This window comes from Pelobates fuscus, chromosome 1 (genome assembly GCF_036172605.1).
Source record: "Pelobates fuscus isolate aPelFus1 chromosome 1, aPelFus1.pri, whole genome shotgun sequence".
In the NCBI taxonomy this organism is placed as follows: domain Eukaryota; kingdom Metazoa; phylum Chordata; class Amphibia; order Anura; family Pelobatidae; genus Pelobates; species Pelobates fuscus.
This window is the reverse complement of record NC_086317.1, coordinates 426,942,659-426,960,433: the sequence shown is the minus strand read 5'-3', so window position 1 is coordinate 426,960,433 and position 17,775 is coordinate 426,942,659. Positions and strand designations below refer to the sequence as shown.

At 40.4% G+C, this 17,775-nt stretch overlaps 1 protein-coding gene across 3 annotated transcripts in view; it reads right to left on the bottom strand.

Moving 5' to 3' along the window:
* Positions 1 to 17,526, bottom strand: part of PROSER1 (proline and serine rich 1) — a 40,568-nt gene extending 23,042 nt beyond the window's left edge. For 2 of the 3 annotated variants that reach the window (XM_063428982.1, XM_063428998.1), the window contains exons 1-9: positions 17,306 to 17,525; positions 13,486 to 13,800; positions 12,195 to 12,260; positions 10,961 to 11,029; positions 8,469 to 8,563; positions 6,329 to 6,422; positions 5,787 to 5,897; positions 1,480 to 1,563; positions 730 to 808 (exon numbers count right to left, since the gene is read on the bottom strand). In XM_063428982.1, coding sequence (XP_063285052.1) covers positions 730 to 808; positions 1,480 to 1,563; positions 5,787 to 5,897; positions 6,329 to 6,422; positions 8,469 to 8,563; positions 10,961 to 11,029; positions 12,195 to 12,260; positions 13,486 to 13,530 — 643 coding nt within the window. In that variant the 5' untranslated portion in view covers positions 13,531 to 13,800; positions 17,306 to 17,525. Of the gene's footprint in view, positions 1 to 729; positions 809 to 1,479; positions 1,564 to 5,786; positions 5,898 to 6,328; positions 6,423 to 8,468; positions 8,564 to 10,960; positions 11,030 to 12,194; positions 12,261 to 13,485; positions 13,801 to 17,305 lie in introns of all 3 variants that reach the window. The other variant, XM_063428989.1, reaches the window with a different exon arrangement.
* Positions 17,527 to 17,775: the final 249 nt, after the last annotated feature.

Below are 17,775 nucleotides of genomic sequence, written 5' to 3'. Positions count from 1 at the left end.
CTCATTCTCATTATTATGATTTTATAAGCACTGCATTTGAGCAGAGAGGTGTAATAGCAGGATGGTGTTGCAGCTGCAGTTTAAAGACTGAAAGATCCTATGGCAAGGCTGACAGAGCTTCCAGCTGTACCGAAAGGACCAACAAAGCTGTAGCACAGATGCACTGCAAGAGACGACAAAGCTTCAGCAGATTCATTGTATGGACTGAACCAATGCCTGCTGCACTGCAGAGCTGTAAGAGCGTCAGCCATATTGCAAACAATGAAAGAGTCCCAGCAGCACTGCAAAAGGCTACATTGACCCTGGCCTCTTTGCAGTAACTTAAGACTTGGGCTTCAAGACACGGAAGTAAAGACATGCAGTTTCAGTTATTCAGGACAGGCATAAGATTTCACATGGAAAAGTAACAGGCTTCGAGAGGAACACAAAATGTGACAAGAGGAGGAGAGGAAGGCATTGGACATTATGTTTAAGCATCATGCTTCAAGGCAGTGTTACTCATCGACACAGAAAAGGAAGCAACAAAGCCTGAATACATAGTAGCAATTTTCAGCTTACTTCAAAAACAAACAAACATTCTACTGGCTTTATTGTTTAATTACATCGTTTATTACAACTCGAAAATTCTTAAATTCTGTTGCTATGATGAGTGTAACGAAACTCACCTAATTACCTCATGCAGGACGAATATTTACATGAAACAATTAATAACATGTAAAGGTTACTTACTGGGAGCAATGGTTGCATGTGTGCGACAAGGTGGTATCGGATAAGGCACAGGCTTATGTGGATTATATGTTGAAGGGGCCTGAATGGAGAGAAACTTGACATTAACATAAACCTATTGATCTTGCATGAAGAGAGGGTTTATTTACCAACACTGAATTACGGTGAATGGAAAAAACGTTTGCTTAAATTTTACAGTTCAGTTTTCTAAACACTATGTTTAACTGTTTTGTAAATTATTCACACATTTTCTTAAAAAAAAAAAGTAAGCAACATTTTTTGTACAGGTTAGGTTTATAGAAAGTTTTGTGTCAAGTTGTGGTTCATTTCTTAAAGGGACACAGTAGGTACTTCGTCATATTACAGTGCCAATTGCTGGTATGATTTGGTATGACTAGAAGAAAGAGTATAATCCCTGCCTTAGACACACCTCTAGTGGGGGTGGGGCTATGGGTTGCAAGAAAACCTTATTTAGTAATAAACTGCTTGAAAATGCTTTAACACTTAATAGGGAGGTGGGGGGGAGGCAATTTAACAATTTAAATAGAATGCAAAGAATGTGATTGAGGCAGAGTCTAAAGAAGAACATGGATAAGAGTTAATATTATGAATAAACAAAAGAGATTAAAGAAAATGGACAATGAGACAATGAGTGTGTACAGACAAAGGTAAGCTTTGACATAATTATTAGTGCCAGCCTAGTGAAGTTATTCATGTGTTTCTGAAATTTGCCAGAAATGTATCACTACGTACGGGCTTGGATGGTCCGAGAATCCGTGCTGCAATTCCTTTTCCTTCATTTGCTCCTTCATCGCCATCTTTCTTAGCCGGTGTTCCCTAATTTAAAAACAAATAAAATAAACATCTACATTTTTCAAATATGTCCAGAAACATTGTGCTAGCTAATAGTACAAATACAGATTGCTTATTCCTTAATGCCATCAGTATATTATATACAACGAACTGCAAATGCTATGTTAAAGGTGAACAGTCACTTCACAAGATTTGTAAAGGAACATTACAAACACAAAGCACTTCAGCTTCCGGAAGTGCTCTAAGTGTCTAGAGATGTTTCTAAAAGTGCCGATTTGAAAAAAAAAAAAACCACTCACCAAAATGCCTCCCCAGCTGTCTCTGATAGCCAGGAAGGCTTTTTTCCCCACGTCTGATAACTCCACAGAGCTAACGGAAAGGCAGGTGCTAGGCTATGCACACCTGCCCCCTTCAGATTGAGCTGTATTACATCACACTTGCCCCCTTGGAATGGGCTGTATTACATCACACCTGCCCCCTTGGAATGAGCTGTATTACAGCACACCTGCCCCTTCGAAATGAGCTGTATTACATCACACCTGCCCCCTTCGGAATGGGCTGTATTACATCACACCTGCCCCCTTCGGAATGGGCTGTATTACAGCACACCTGCCCCCTTGGGAATGAGCTGTATTACAGAACACATGCCCCCTTCGGAATGGGCTGTATTACATCACACCTGCCCCCTTCGGAATGGGCTGTATTACAGCACACCTGCCCCCTTGGGAATGAGCTGTATTACAGAACACCTGCCCCCTTCGGAATGGGCTGTATTACATCACACCTGCCCCTTTCGGAATGGGCTGTGTTACATCACACCTGCCCCCTTGGGAATGAGCTGGCTTACAGCACACCTGCCCCCTTGGGAATGAGCTGGCTTACAGCACACATGCCCCCTTGGGAATGGGCTGGCTTACAGCACACCTGCCCCCTTTGGAATGGGCTGTATTACATCACACCTGCCCCCTTTGGAATGAGCTGGATTACAGCACACCTGCCCCCTTTGGAATTAGTTGGATTACATCACACCTGCCCCCTTTGGAATGAGCTGGATTACAGCTCATTGAGAAGCATGGAAAAGCCCCAATTGTGTACGCTCACAAATCCAGCATAGAGATTGTAACAAAAAAAAAAAAAAAGAGAGAGAGAGAGAGAGAGAGAGGGTTTGCAAAGGCTGCAGACAGCAGGTTTGCATCTTTTGTAAGAGTTTTTTTTCCCATATAAAAATACATGCATGTTTTCTTTATGGTTATATCTATTGAAATGTTAAATATATTTAGTTAATAGCATGCTAACTTATCCCCTATGTTTAACAAAGAACAATATGCGTTTGTTAAGTCTGAGAAGAAAAAAAAAAAACTTAATGTAGAAATTGTTACTGCACCATCCTGAAACGCAGTGCATCTCCATCTTTGCTACATAGAAATCATGGTGATAAGCTGAGCATACTATGTTCAGTGTTTCAGTTTACCTCCTCCTATGCAATGTGTGCCCTGACCATGCCTGTACTTAACTGGACTGTGTGCAATTCCTACATCTTTAAAATACATTTAAAAGAAAATAGATGCACATGAAAAAAAGGGAAAAACACAAGCGACAGGTGATTTTCAATGTTTATTCTGTGTTGTAATTTTCAGAAAACTGTTACCCCTTAGTACTCATACTAATAACTCTACACCATGAATATAGATAAAAATAGAGTTTACATTTTATGTGGGTGCATTGTCCAAAATGCTGAGTGCACAGCTGCACTATTGGGCATAGGCGTGCACAGCCTATTGCATTAGGGTGTACACCCTAAAGCACAAACACACGCCGCATGTATATATGTGTATATATATATATATGTGTGCAAGTGCTGTTAGTGTGATGTGTGTGTGAGGGTGCTGTTAGTGTAATGTGTGGGTGAGGGTGTTTGTGTGTGTGTGTGTTTGTGAGGGTGCTGTTTGTGTGAGTGACGTGTATTTGTGAGGGTGCGGTTTGTGTGTGTGTTTGTGAGGGTGCTGTTAGTGTGTTGTGTGTAATGGTGTTGTGTGTTTGTAAAGGTGCTGTGTGTGTTTGTGAGGTGCGGTTAGTGTACTGTGTGTGTGCTGTATGTGCACTGTATGTGTGAGTGTGCTGTGTGTGAGGGTGCTGTATGTGTGTAGGTGCTGTATGTGTGTGTGTGCGCGCTGTATGTTTGGAGGGATTGTTGAGGTGGGGGCAGATTAGTAAATATCCCCCCTCCCTTCTGACCTTATGTAGGGAGGGGGGATCCTTGCTGCCATGTGCCATCCCTGGTGGTCGAGTGGAGAGTGAACTCTAGCCTGCGGGGCTAGAGTTAACTCTCGCAAGATCTGATCGTTGCTGCGGCAACGCTCAGATATCGCGAGAGGAACCTAGCGGAGCTGCTGTCTAGAGCTCCCTGGGTCCTCTCCTGCCTCCCTCCATGCTGCTGTGGGCCGGTGAGGTAGATCTTTGATCTCCCTGCCGGCCCATGGAGGCTTAGAGCAGAGCCGGCACTCAGATAGCGCCGGCTCTGTGTGAGCCGACAGGGGAGATCGGAAGGGTACAAGTGCTGTGGAATAATGTGTGGGAACTCTCCCAAGATTCCCACCCCCCCCAAAAAATAATATACACTTACACACACACACACACACACACATATATACACATACATGCGTACACACACACGCACACTCACAGACACATTCACAGACGCACACTCATACATTCAGACACACATACACTGACACATACACACACATTCACAGACACACACAAATTATTATTTTTTTAATAAAAAAAATGTCCACCCAGCCTCCTTACCTGGAGAGCTGGTGTGGACTTGTCCCTGGGGTGCAGTGGGGAGGGTGCCTCTCTCCATATCAGCCGCGGCGAGGGAGCTGTGTGCTCCCTCTCGCCGCGCGGGCTGTCTGCTGTAGCTGGGAGCCGGAATATGACGTCATATTCCGGCTCCCGGCATCTGCAGACAGCCCGCGTGGCGAGAGGGAGCAGAGAGCACACAGCTCCCTCGCCGCGGCTGATATGGAGAGAGGGGGGATGACAGGGGAACACGGGGAGGAAGGGGGCATTTGGGGCGCTGAGTGCCTGCAGGAACAGCGTTCCTGCTAAAAGAAAAGTGCAGGAACGCTGTTCCTGCAGGACTCAATCCATAGTGCGTGCCGCGGGGATTAGGGTGTGCCCAGGCACACCCCGTGCGCACGCCTATGCTATTGGGTAATTTGGTAAACTCTATAGGAGTTGTGGGCCACCGCTCAAGAAAACAAGCAGGAGACTAATTTGTAAAAACTTTTCTAAGCAAGGTTTTTAATTCTATAAAGCATACTGACTGGCCAGAACAGGCATATAGGCAACCTTCGGTACTCCAGAAGTTTTGGACTACACCTCCCATGATGCTTTGCCAGCATTATGGGTGTAAGAGCATTATGGGGGATGTAGTCCACAACATCTGGAGTGCCGAAGGTTGCCTAGCCCTGGGCTAGAACATGAGACTCTGTTGAAGGAATACTATAGGCACCTAGATCACCTCATCTCAATGAATTAATCCTACAGCTGAAAACATTGACGTTTTGCAGTCTGACTGCCACTATAAATGCTTCCGCAAAATAGGGGAGCATAACTCCACTATTTCTATCAGATGGTCTCAGAGAGACTGATCGGAAAAGCGTTCTGTTTTTGCCTTGCATGTGCACTAGCTTCGAAATGCTATATGGGAAAACATTGGATTGGTTGAGATCACGCATCTTGATATTCTCGACTAAAGAGGCGGAGCTTCACTGAGTAGCCTGGTACTGCGAGGTAGAAAAAGGAAAGTAAACTTCCTTGTAGCGGGGAGAGGCGGGCACTGAAATGTATTCCATATTTGTATTCGAAACTCTGGAGACAGGAGTTACTACTCATCTTCTGAACATCTAATTTTCACAAAATGTAAGAAAATGCTATTTTTTTCAGCTAAAACATAAATTTGAGCAATATCAATAATATTTCAATAAATTAAATGTTTGTATTACTTTAAATACAAACATATAGTCCATCTTCTGGCATTTTTTTTTTATGTATTATGTATCAGCTGACTTAGAATGACGTATTTTAGTTCGTAATGGAACTTTTGAAATGAGTTGGTAAAATTAGCCAAATTAGAAAAATTCTCCAACTCAAGTTTTTTGTTTTGTTTGTTTGGTTTGTTTTGGCCTGAATAACCCTGAAAATATTTCATAGATGAACAACAAAGTGTAGATTCTTACCGGAAATACCCCATGAATGCGGCTTGGCTTCCCCTTGGGATAAGGATTTCCAGGTATCATTCCACACGAAGAAATCATGGCATTCGGGGCTTTGCAGCCAGTCTTTGCAGCCTGCAAAAAATACTTATATCAACCACACCCTCAAGAACTTAAGAGACTCTCCAAACACCATAATATTTTTTATTAAAATTGTATAGCTATGCAGATAAGCTGACACTATATACATGCCAATAACAATATCAATATCCTCCTTGCATAAATTGTAGAGAAAGGAGACCCCGGTCCATGCTTAGAATGGCAGCAATCGGCAAAGCTACAAGCCCACTGCCCCACTAAAATATGCACTCCACATCCTCTGAGAGGGTCTCTCACAGCTTTTATGAGTTGCAGACGCAACTAATTCAAATCATAAACAAGAGTTGAGCTAATATTAAGATATAGATCTACATAACTCCTATGATATTTAGTCGATTTGTAGACATAAAACTATAAATCATCTACACTTCAATTAAAATTGCACTGTTTATGACATTAATAACCACCTGTTCAAGAATTTTACGGCAACGTTTCTTTTCATTAAGATTAACTTTGAAAAGATCCTCAATAGGTCGATAGTTTGAAGCATCAAGTATGTTTCTGTTTGGGGTAAAAAAATACAGCATTGATTGGACGTCAAAAGGCAAATATCAAAACATTCTTCTGTAGGCTCTCGGCCTATTAGTAGCTCCCCATTCATAAAAGTGAGTGAAAAATATGTTAACGGGTTAACCACTTCTGTTAAGGCAGTTCCCGGGACCTCCTCATACCATCATAACTTCATTGCAATGAAATTGTTCGGTGTCTCCCTTTAAGTTAGTAATCCTGAATATGTACATAAAATATAGATCAATATCAAATAAATGGCTAAAATATTTGAACAAAAGGAATGCAGAAACTAACAAGTTTACAAGGTAAACGGTGACACAAAATCTCTTGCCTCTCAGGAGCATTATCTAAACATGTCTGCAATCTCCCAGGATGCAAACAAACATCTCCCCCGTGGACATTATTGCAATCAGACTAATCTAGTTTAATAACAACTCTCCAATTAGTGGACTGTTTATTGCAAGCCTCCCTCTGATGATAGAAGCAGTTCATGTTAAACATACAATTATGTGCAATGAGATAAATTCAGAAATATATTTTTTTTAAAGCTGAAATAAAAAAACCTGTATGCCACCTGGTATCCTAATATAAACTATAATTAGTTTAGCAATAAGAAGAAAAAGAGTTTTCCTTATTAAATATTTCCTTAAATATATTTTTAAGAACATCTGATCATTTTGCAACCTCAGATTAATGTATTGCACATTTGTTAAGAGGCTTTTTAACCAAGTAGTAATTTGGGGAGTAGAAAAAGATAACATCTATTCCCTCCATCCTCCATTCCATTGGAATGCATTGAGAATTTCACAGAACTGGCTGTTCCAGAAATGTCAACCAGGCAACTGGTGCTAGAGTAAAACGAATTAGACTCCGTTCTCTTGCATTGTGATCTCATACTGTTAACTAAGCAAGCACTCAATTTATTTTAATATGGATAGTCCCCAGCATACTAATATGAATTAATTTCAATGTACAGTACTATGGGTGTTATTTAATAATCTCTAATCAGGATTTACTGGGTGATATGTTTAACTTTATGCCTAAATGGAATTTATAAAGATGTCTCAATGGACTTTGTACACAAGAACAAAATGTGGCACATTTGCACCTTTTTTTACAATGACACAAAACATTGGATGGCAGAGAAATGTAGTTAAAAATATTGGATAACAAATTCTGCACTTTTATGCATATTTGTATTCATGATCTGTGATAAGGTAACAAAATAATCTTATACATCAGCATCATTCAACTTCAAGGCTTAAGAATAACTTTAAGGCAAAACTTTTATCTTTTAAACTGGTTTTACTCCTCAGTTGAACCCCAAATAGGAAAGTGCCTTCAATGTTTACAAGTTTGCTGTGTCCAACTTAGTGAGACTTGTAATCTGTGCAATTAGAAATTTGAAACAGCTTGCAGATCAATGTGATTTGCATAAATGTGTTTATTTTTAAATGTACTACTAATTACATGTAGCTTTTAAAATGCCTTCAACCCATACAATACTCCATATGTGTCACTGTAGGCATTTTTTTTTAATGAACTAAATTATATGATGCACCTTCCCCCGCCCCCCCCCCCCCGACTCCCCCTCCCCCACACTTCTCATTAGGGGAATGTTTTCACATTTGTTTTAACTTAATTTTAGAATTATGATTTTGTTTATTATTTTCTGTGTGTGTTATTCACCAAATTAGGAAATATTTAAAATTGTCAAAAGACTATCATATTTTAAGCCAATATATGTGAACTGGAAATTTGTTGTATTTTCACCTTAGATGTTCTGGACTACAAATAGCAATTCTACACGGTTCCCAGTTTAGTGTTACTAAACCATTTTTTTGACCTTACCTAAGATTATCGCTGCATGGATACTTTTCCAAGCACGGTTATTAGCGTGCCTATAGAAATGGACAGCTATTAATTAACTTTAGAACAGAAGTCTATATTGTAATTCACCTGCTAATTACCACATGACTATCTGTGAGTACTTTAACAATGTGTTTCATTGCAGCATTATAGTGGAGACATACTTACATGGCTAGCAGTTCCAGTGCACTCAGTCTGTCCTTGCTAAATGTAAAACAATTCAGTATATTCACCACTTTTGCTGCCGGAATGGCAACCATTTTCTGAAGGAATGAAGCAGAATTTAACACGTGCATTTCAAAAGATACAGTATAAATTAATGGTTGAGAAAACAGCTTGTGAAATTGCTATGCAAGGTCAATTTCTCTTACATAACGTATACAGCTTTTATTATTTATTTTCACCACAAATTAACTCATTTCCAACATATACATACACAGTCTTTGCATCAAGTTGAAAAAAAAATAGTAAAACAGACATTTGATTACACTTAAATTTTTTAATTTTTTTTAAAATTCTTTATTTTTACTTGTGCGTGAAATAACAATAAAGCGTGCAGCGCCACGACAGCTTCTGCAAGCGGTTTGTCAGCATTTCAACATGTGGCAGTTTAAGCAGCACAATTTTTTGTTTTAAAACATGAAAATGACAGGATATGAAAATAACAGAGAATAACAGGTTATAAGACCTCCGCAGTTTGCAATAAACGTGTTAGGCTACAGGTGTGTACAACATTCTCGCTTAGTGTTATGATTAGGTATGCAGCCCTGCATGTTATGAGAGGGAAGACGTTGGCACCTAGGTCACCATTACGGCAGATCAGTGTCTTGCTTTGTTAATTCTATTTGTCGCGTGAAGTCTTGCTGCTATATGGTTGCGTTGTGCTAGTTTGTGCGTTTCTTGTGATGTAGTGACACCTATGTGGGTGCGTGTTCATGAGTGCCGTGCAGATTTCGTGTACATATGGTCACCACATTAAACAAGCTATGTACTAGTATGCAAGTTAGAGCTAGGTAGGTCGCTGTAAAAGTCCTGTGACCCTTGTGTATCAGGGGGTTACTCGAGCTTCCTCCGTGGGAGAGGGCCGGCTTCATGGTGGTCCCAAGACCGCATCAATAGAGGGAATCCCACGTTTAGCTCTGTTTGTTTCGTGATTTGCTTGGAGCGAACTTCCATCAGAGTAGGTATTCTAGCATAGTCCATCCATGCAGTTCTCTGGGTTCCCTGGAGTAGCAGCCTTGTGTTGTTGAGCCTGCCGCTTTCAATCATCTGGGGGCTGTTGTCAGATATGTCTGGGAGCTTGATGTCTTTTAGCTGTGGGGGTATATAAGGGTTTTTCTGCCTCACCATGTTGCAGGATCGGGATGTTGGAGCCCCGTTGTCCATTAGGAGCATGGTAAGGGAGCAGGTTCTCCCCTTGCTTCCCGCGCACGTTGCGTCCGCCATCTTTGGCGCTGCACTTGGACCCCTCGGCTCGTTGTGCGATAGTGTGTGCAGGGCCACAGGGTGGGGACCGGGATCACCCCCACCGGTCCAGAGGGGGGGGACGGGTCCGGAGTCACCTGGGTATGTGCCTCAGGCTGGGTTCTGTGTTGCAGGATAGTGGGGCAGCGGCCGTCCGCCCCACTCACCGCCGGAGAAGGCCTCGCCTGGGGCAACGAGATTATCACCGCCCGGGGACTGAAGCTCGTTGAGCCAGCCTCACCCTGGATCCAGCAGTCCCTGTGCTCTAGGTGTCTTCGCTGGTGGTCGGTTTTAAGGCAGTTAATCATGTTTATTTAGTTTTATCATCGCTGTTTTGCAGGAGCTGTGCTTGTGTGCGACCGTCCAGCTCGGCGGTCCGGCCCCGCCCCTACACTTACACTTACACTTTTTTATTTAACATTCAGCTTTTTTAGTATAAGGAAAAGAAAAATAACATCCCTTTAAAATGAACACTGTACAATACAAACCAGTATTCCTAACTCTATAGTTTTTTTATTACCTATTTTAGTGTCCTTCCTGCCGTGTGAGAAAAGGCAGTGTTTACATTACTGCCTAGTAACACCCCTAGTGGCTGTCTCTCAGAGGTGCTTCCTGGGTCATGTTCAGCATCTCCATGCTCTGCAGAAACGGAACACTCCCCATAAAGATGCATGTCAGTGCATTTCTATAAGGAGATGCTTATTGGCACAGAGCTGTGCATGCATTATAGTCTCCCAATGTTGTAATTGGATTGATTGAGATCATCAAGTTTGATTATTTGAGCCAAGGGGACAAAGCATGAGTGGGACCGCAACCAGACCTGCACAGCGCTGGAAAAAGGTGAGTAAATCCCCCTTTTAACCGGGGACTCGGGTGGGGGGAGGGAGGAGTGGGGGGAGATGACTAAACAACTGTTTAGACATATAGTATAGTATATACATGTTTGTATTCCTGACACTACAGTGTTCCTTTAATGTACACCAACAATTCAGGTTTTGCTTGTATCCAAAATGAAACATAAAAATCATAAAAACACAAAAACATGAAATATTCATTTACCAAGATGTCTTGGTTTGCAACCACTGGATTAGAGAACCTTAAAGCATAGAACCCTCCCTGGCAATCAATGAAGCTATACTAACATCCATTGTTCTGATACATGCTGTAAAAACACAGAGGTGAAATCATGTACTCACATGCTGCATGGCTTTCACGGCCTTAAGTTGGGGTTCTGCCCATGAGAAATATCTCAATAATTCAATAACCTAAAAGAAATAAAACTAACATTTCAATGCTTTTTTATTGGGTTTGTGTAAGATATTTTTATTTTATTTTCACTTAAAAAAAAAAAGTAATTTAATTGCTAAACAGTCAATTCAGATAATTTTCTCCATCAAATAGTGCTGTGGACAACTCCAAATTATGTACATATATTTTCCGTTCTGGAAAGCAACCTCTGACTGCCTCACTAACTTTTCTGCAATATACAAAAACAATATAAAGATGTCATTAGGACAGTTGCAGTTGCTGGGCGCAGCAACCTGGGTTTCCTCCAAACCTTGCCATATCAAATGAAGTATAAAAAACGGAGCCACAACACCAGTCTTGAAAGTAGAACCAGTTACGTTTCCACCCCCACAGGGGCCTTTGTCTACCAATATGTTCAGCACCTGTTACCTAACTCTAAAAGGCAGTATTTGCTATTTCTATTTAAGCTGTATTCCAAAATGTAAAAACCTACTTCTTGGATATAAAGACCCATAATAGGTATGCAATTTCCATGAAAATATCCCTTCTGACTTAAAGAACAGCTTTAATAGCATTTAGCACCCCTGGTACAGGCACACAGAGGTCTACAATATGGTGGATGAAGATGTTCATATACTTAGCAAATGTATGCATTTACATTATTTAGACAATTAGCTATAATATTTATAGATGGAATTTAGAAGAAATGTCAGTATTAGCATCCCTATAAAACAAGCAGGAACATTTTTTTGTTAAAAGAGTTACTCCAGCCCCTTTTAATCACCATTTTCTTTTTTTTAAATGTAGAACGCCCTACTAGGCATTAATACTTAGGTTCCCTTATAATCTTAGCAAATAAGCTTTAAACCTAAGTTGAGTCAAGCGCCGATCAAAGCTCCTTTGCTGGGTTTTTACACAGACAACAGATATGATTTTTGCACAGAACTGACATTAAGCAGTCTCGAAACAGAGATCCGGGCTGCCTAAGTCATGTGTGCTGGGGGTGTAACTAGCCTCTGTCACAAAAATGAACATATCTTCAAGCAGAAACAATGTACATACAGATTGCTACCACCATGACATCTTCTACAAGAAGTAGTAGTCATGGCGGTTGGAGTAACCCTTTAAAACAATTATTACATATGACATATATGACGATGTTCATGATCACATTTTTTTTACCTGTTCACTGGAAAAATATCCATGCACATATTCCAAGGCTTTCACCTTGTAATCCGTGAGAACAGCCTGCAAAAATAAGATCCGACCAATCAGATTTCTTGTTAAATATGAATACAAATTACATTAAATACGTAACTGTGCATCTTCACAATGGAAATATAACAGCTCGGCTTTTCTCTACCTTTGTAAAAGCTAGGTTTATTATAGCACATATTTTAAATCCCTGACAGGCCATGATTGCGTAAAGAGAAATAGGAAAAGAGTACATAATGACATACAAGATAAAACATCAAATCTATACGTAGTGCTGGTCAGGGAACACTGCAAAATTATGTAAATTAATACAGTTTAAAATTGTCCTATACTTCCTAATTCCTACATTCTTTACAGAAATATGTGGATAGAATATTAGCGGTTACATGGTATACCTTATTTTGCAATATTTTACACAGCGCCAGAAATATTAACTAAGAGGTACGTCACCTAAAGATATGACAAGATTTAAATACAAAATGGTCAACACCTACTTACGGGTATTTCTAAGGAACCTGCTGGCATTTTCGAACCTAACAAAATTAAAGCCCACATATAGTAGATAGTTACAAGATGTTCTTGCAGCTATTGCTCAGGCCTGTCCATCCTCCCTGGATGATAGAATGCAGATGTTAAAGGTCAACTGTCGCCTGAAAACTATTCTTAATTAAACTACGCGCCGCGTTTAAGTAAGAATGCTGCTCGCAGCCCGAGTACACTCTTAAAGCAGCAATGGGAGCTCTAGGTAGTTTCAGGCTCCCATTCATCCGCATCATTCCAGCGACCCCATGCTCGCACGTTTTGGGGGGCGCAGGCATGACATAGACCTATCACAGGTAACTAATAAAGGTGTTTAAACCTCCCCAGGTTTATTGCGTTGCTTGATTTTTTGTGTTATATTCTGGTATTGACTTTGGCTTTGTTTCTGACGCTGCATTTATGTTTAAGCTTTTCCTGATTACTGTGTACCTGGCTGGTTTGTTATCGCTTTCGCTGTCTCTCTGTTACCCTGACCTCGACTCGTTACTGACTGAGCTTTTTCTCTGTCTATGTTAAGTCCGGGAAATTCTAAGGCCCAGTTATACGTTATCCTTGTTTTGCTCCTTGCTGAACTCTGCGTGTTGGGGTATTACGCCGTGACAACAGTTTAGTTATTTCTGGACATTTGATATATTAGTAACATTTTATCTTTTTTTTTTATAATTTTGTAGCGAAATAATAGGCCTTTAACCACAACATAGGCATTAAAAACAATTACCTTTCTCACTTCATCAAGTACCACCTCAAATGACTTCTTGTCCATGGTTGCTCCAGCTCAAAAAAACAACAGCCTATTGTTGTCCAGGCCCGATTGTGTGAAGAGTGCACAGAGTTTGAATTGTTTGCATTGAGTGTCAAAGGAACTTCCAATGAACCATAGTGGTCTAGTAAAGGTGCCAAGATGAAAGCAGTGGAATCATGGCAGGGTACCCAGTAACAAAGGGACTGAAAGCACGTAGACTGTAAAAGCTCATGAGATGCAGTTTGGTGACCGAGTGAACAGAACATGTGAAGCTTTGGATGCAATTTCAATCTGGAAGGGAAAAAAAAAAAAAAGAGAAAAAAAGTTCTTACATTTGTGTAAATTTGAAAGCAAAGAGGCCAGTGTGCGACAAAAACAATAACCAAAAAGGACCACATTTAAATGAAATCACAGTATCACTGACCTGACATGCCAGTAGTATATGAATTTTAGATGTAAATGATGACATAATATTCATACTTTAATTACCAATATGCATACTGCACTCTCCTGGATCCCAGGGTGTAACCAGGCCTGAGGTTGGCCAATCTTCACAATGTGATTTGCAAAAAAAGTAATGATGGTTCAGGCACTCAATTTCAATCCAGTGGGCAGATTTATTGTAGCAAAATCAAAACTACGTTTCGGCCCACAACAGGGACTTTGTCAAGCTTGCAAAGGCCCTGTTGTGGGCCGAAACATTGTTTCGATTTTGCTCCAATAATTCTGCCCACTGAATTGAACTTGAGTGCCTGGACCATCATTACTTTTTTGCAAATAATATTCACAGTAGGCAGATTGTGAATAAAACATGTAGGGCTGGAAATCCACACTAAAAGATATACCAGTGGGATAGAAACATCTAGTTCCCCTTCCTTAGGTATCGTCATCTTACCATCGGTCCTAAAATAGCAACACTACAGACCCTGAGTGGCACAGTACCTCAGACATTTATGCCTGTCTTTCAATAATGCCAACTTCGGGCATATGTATGAAACATTACCCAACAACATCTACTCTATCAACCTCTTACCTCCTTTGACATTCTTTGCTCAGAACCTGACCTCATAGCTCATGGGGTGGTGGCTTACTGTCCTTCAATATCAGTCCAGGCTGCCACCAGCAGCATACTTTGGGAAGTTGGAAAGAGCCCTGGGAGAAAACTTTTATGCTTCTCAATGGCAGAAGATATGCGATTTATGCATCATTGCTTACTCTCAAGTGGGGTCCAGGAAACTGAATACAAGCTACTTGCCTCTTGGTACAGAACACCGCAGGTGGCGAGTGCTATTAACCAATCCCAACCTGGTCTCTGATGGAGAAGCGGAAGAGCTGATCGTTCTACTTTGCGTTGGAAAGTCCCATCATACATCCTTTCCGGATGCAGAGCCACACCATTATCTCTCGCTTTTCTGATAAACTGCCACCTCTCTAGCCAGCCCTGTGGTGGAATCTCGGTAAAAATAAATTTAGTAGGCCGAGATTACCACGTGGCATGTGTACGTGCATATGCTGACGTATCGATCAGTTGGTTGCACGAGGCAAGATACGATCAGTAGTGTACGGAGCATGTGCAAGAATACAGGATATAGTATTCCCCTCCTCCATTGTGCTGGACAGGCCATGCGGTCAAGCAGGAAGTTAATTCTTATTTGTATTGATTGGTCAAGAGAATGTGCGGGTGGAGCTTAATATGGGAGGAGTTATGTGCCTATATAAGGAGCCTGCACTATTGTCCGGGGCTCAGAACTTGCTGTATTTTGGTGACATTAGTCCCTCTGAGTCCCGATCGGTGATCCAATAAAGAATCTCTTCCTTCCTGAAGAAACCTGTGTCCATCTCTCTGTGCTTGGCTTCCGTCAGTTTCTCCGGTATCAGCCCTACTCCTCCTGCACCACACCACAACCCCTAGCTCAAAGTATAAGAAGTCAATGACCATACGCATATTAAATGTAACCAAAAGCTTGATTCCATCATTTTGGAGGCAATGTACTCAGCCCTCCGTGGAGCTAGGGTACTCTTGCATGGATAAATTGTGTTCAATGGAGGAGCTAGGGTTTAGTGCAACTAGTAAGTCACATGTCTATACAACAATATGGACACAGTGGATGTTAACACCTAGTTTACAGATGCTATGTTCCATCGTTTTTCTTCCATTTTTCTCCTAAGACCACACTATGATTAAACGCCTTAATACAGTAAACTGCCTATGGAACCAAGACCATGGACTTTAACATGTAGACATTACTCTCTCGGCTGGTTTCTATTAAAATCTCATCATAATTTGAGTTTTAATTCACCATTAAGCCCCTCAAGCAATATTATTCTATAATGCTCCTTTATTATTTTTATATATTTTTTATTCTGTTATAAAACAGTTGCAAAACTGAGTGTATGATGCAACAGAATGCAGTATGATCATGTAAACAACTTATACCAACATACATTAGGATCGGAAATTCTACTGTACTGTCACTGCACTACATCAAACATCTAGGTAAGAAGAAGAACATTTTGTCTATACACATATGGTTGGTAGGCTATAACCTTTCAACTCCTGACTACTAAGCTTCTCTATGTAAAAAACAAATAAGTGCTATTTTCAAGGCCTGTCCATTAATCTACACATTAACAAACCTAAGTGGACAGTCTAGCCACATTCAAGCTTCCAGTAGAGTCTAATTTTCAAAATAAAGTATCTTGTATGTTTCGTTCATGAACACATGAGTGAGTTATGTTTCCATTCGGACACTATAAAAAACAGAGAGCTCATTTCCATGCTTGCAGCAATCAGTTACAGACAAGTCGAAAATAAATGTTTTCTATATTTAATGAACAAATTTAATGAATAGAAAAACAAATTGCAAATTTGAGGCTAAAATTATATGCTAAAGGCATACAATTAATAATAATAAATACACCATTTTTCCCAGTATGTGCGTGCAGACATGTACATGTTATTGGTATTGGTATTAATGATGATTAAGGCTTCTTTTTCCCAGCAAGCATGGAAAATAGCCTTAAGCGAGCGTTAGGGTGCAAGTTCATTTCTCACACAGTTTTGTGAATAAGAAACTAGTGACACACTCTTAGCCAACCAGCGGCACATCATCGCCAGACGCCAGGAGGTCTATTAAACAGGTGTTGTCTTTGCAACTTTGGGGTTAAACGCTGTCATGACCCCATCATGGCAAGACAGCGCTCAGGATCTCCTGGAACCATAACAACTTAATTGAGATATAATCTGTTTAATATACATGTGTAAAGAAAAAATGATCGTCACATAAACAAATGAACACAGGGTAATTTCCTAGGTTTTGTTCAATAGCACAAATTCCAAAAACGTTAGTTTCACTTTAACACCCCATTACTGCAGCAGTTACACAACTTGTGAGCTCCACTTGCAGAAAATAGGGGAAATGGAACACTCAACACTGGCAAACTCCTTAAAAAGAATTAAAATCCAGCAAATCAATAAAATTGAGTGCAATACATAGTGATAAAAATAATAATAATAAAAAAAGCAAAATTAAGGAATTAATAGCATTACTAAATGTTATGTTTCAGACTCAAAAACACTAATCTTTAAAGTGTGACAATTGCTCTATTTTTATTTTTATTTTTTTAATCCAGGTCACAAATAAAAGCGTTTTTTTGGTGTGACATTTAATTTAATCTTTCTGATCGGTTTCAGTGCAACAGTTTTCTAAACTCCAGTAAGTAACGAGTCTGAATTTAATCTATTTTTGTATTGTCACATGACTGAGGATTTACACAAAGAGTAGATTATACTTACCAACTGTTCACTGCACAGAGCAGATATACCTATAAGAATCAGAGTTTCACCCTGTGGGTACACACAGCCCCTTGCATGGCTCTGGTTAGGGTTCAGCAGGGTATTTGGGGTGTGCAGTGTGTACATGCATGGTAGGTTAATTCAGCGGTGACACAGTGTAACAATCCATCCCAAGCAGGATACACAGACAGGACATCTTCCGGAGCAAACACACACAAAGCATGGGGACCCACCCAGGGGGCTCCTCATCAACACACACTGAATTCACCTAATGTCCCAGGATCTACACTTTATATCCTACACTGCTTCATGCACTAAAATCACAATCAAATGATTTAGAGAAAAATAGCAGAATTTGGGGCAAAAAAACAATAATTCAGCATTAGTCATTGATTCTCTATTTTACCCCCAATTTAGCTTAATGCAGCATTAAATGTATTACCATTCTCAGTTTAGTGTATACATCACTA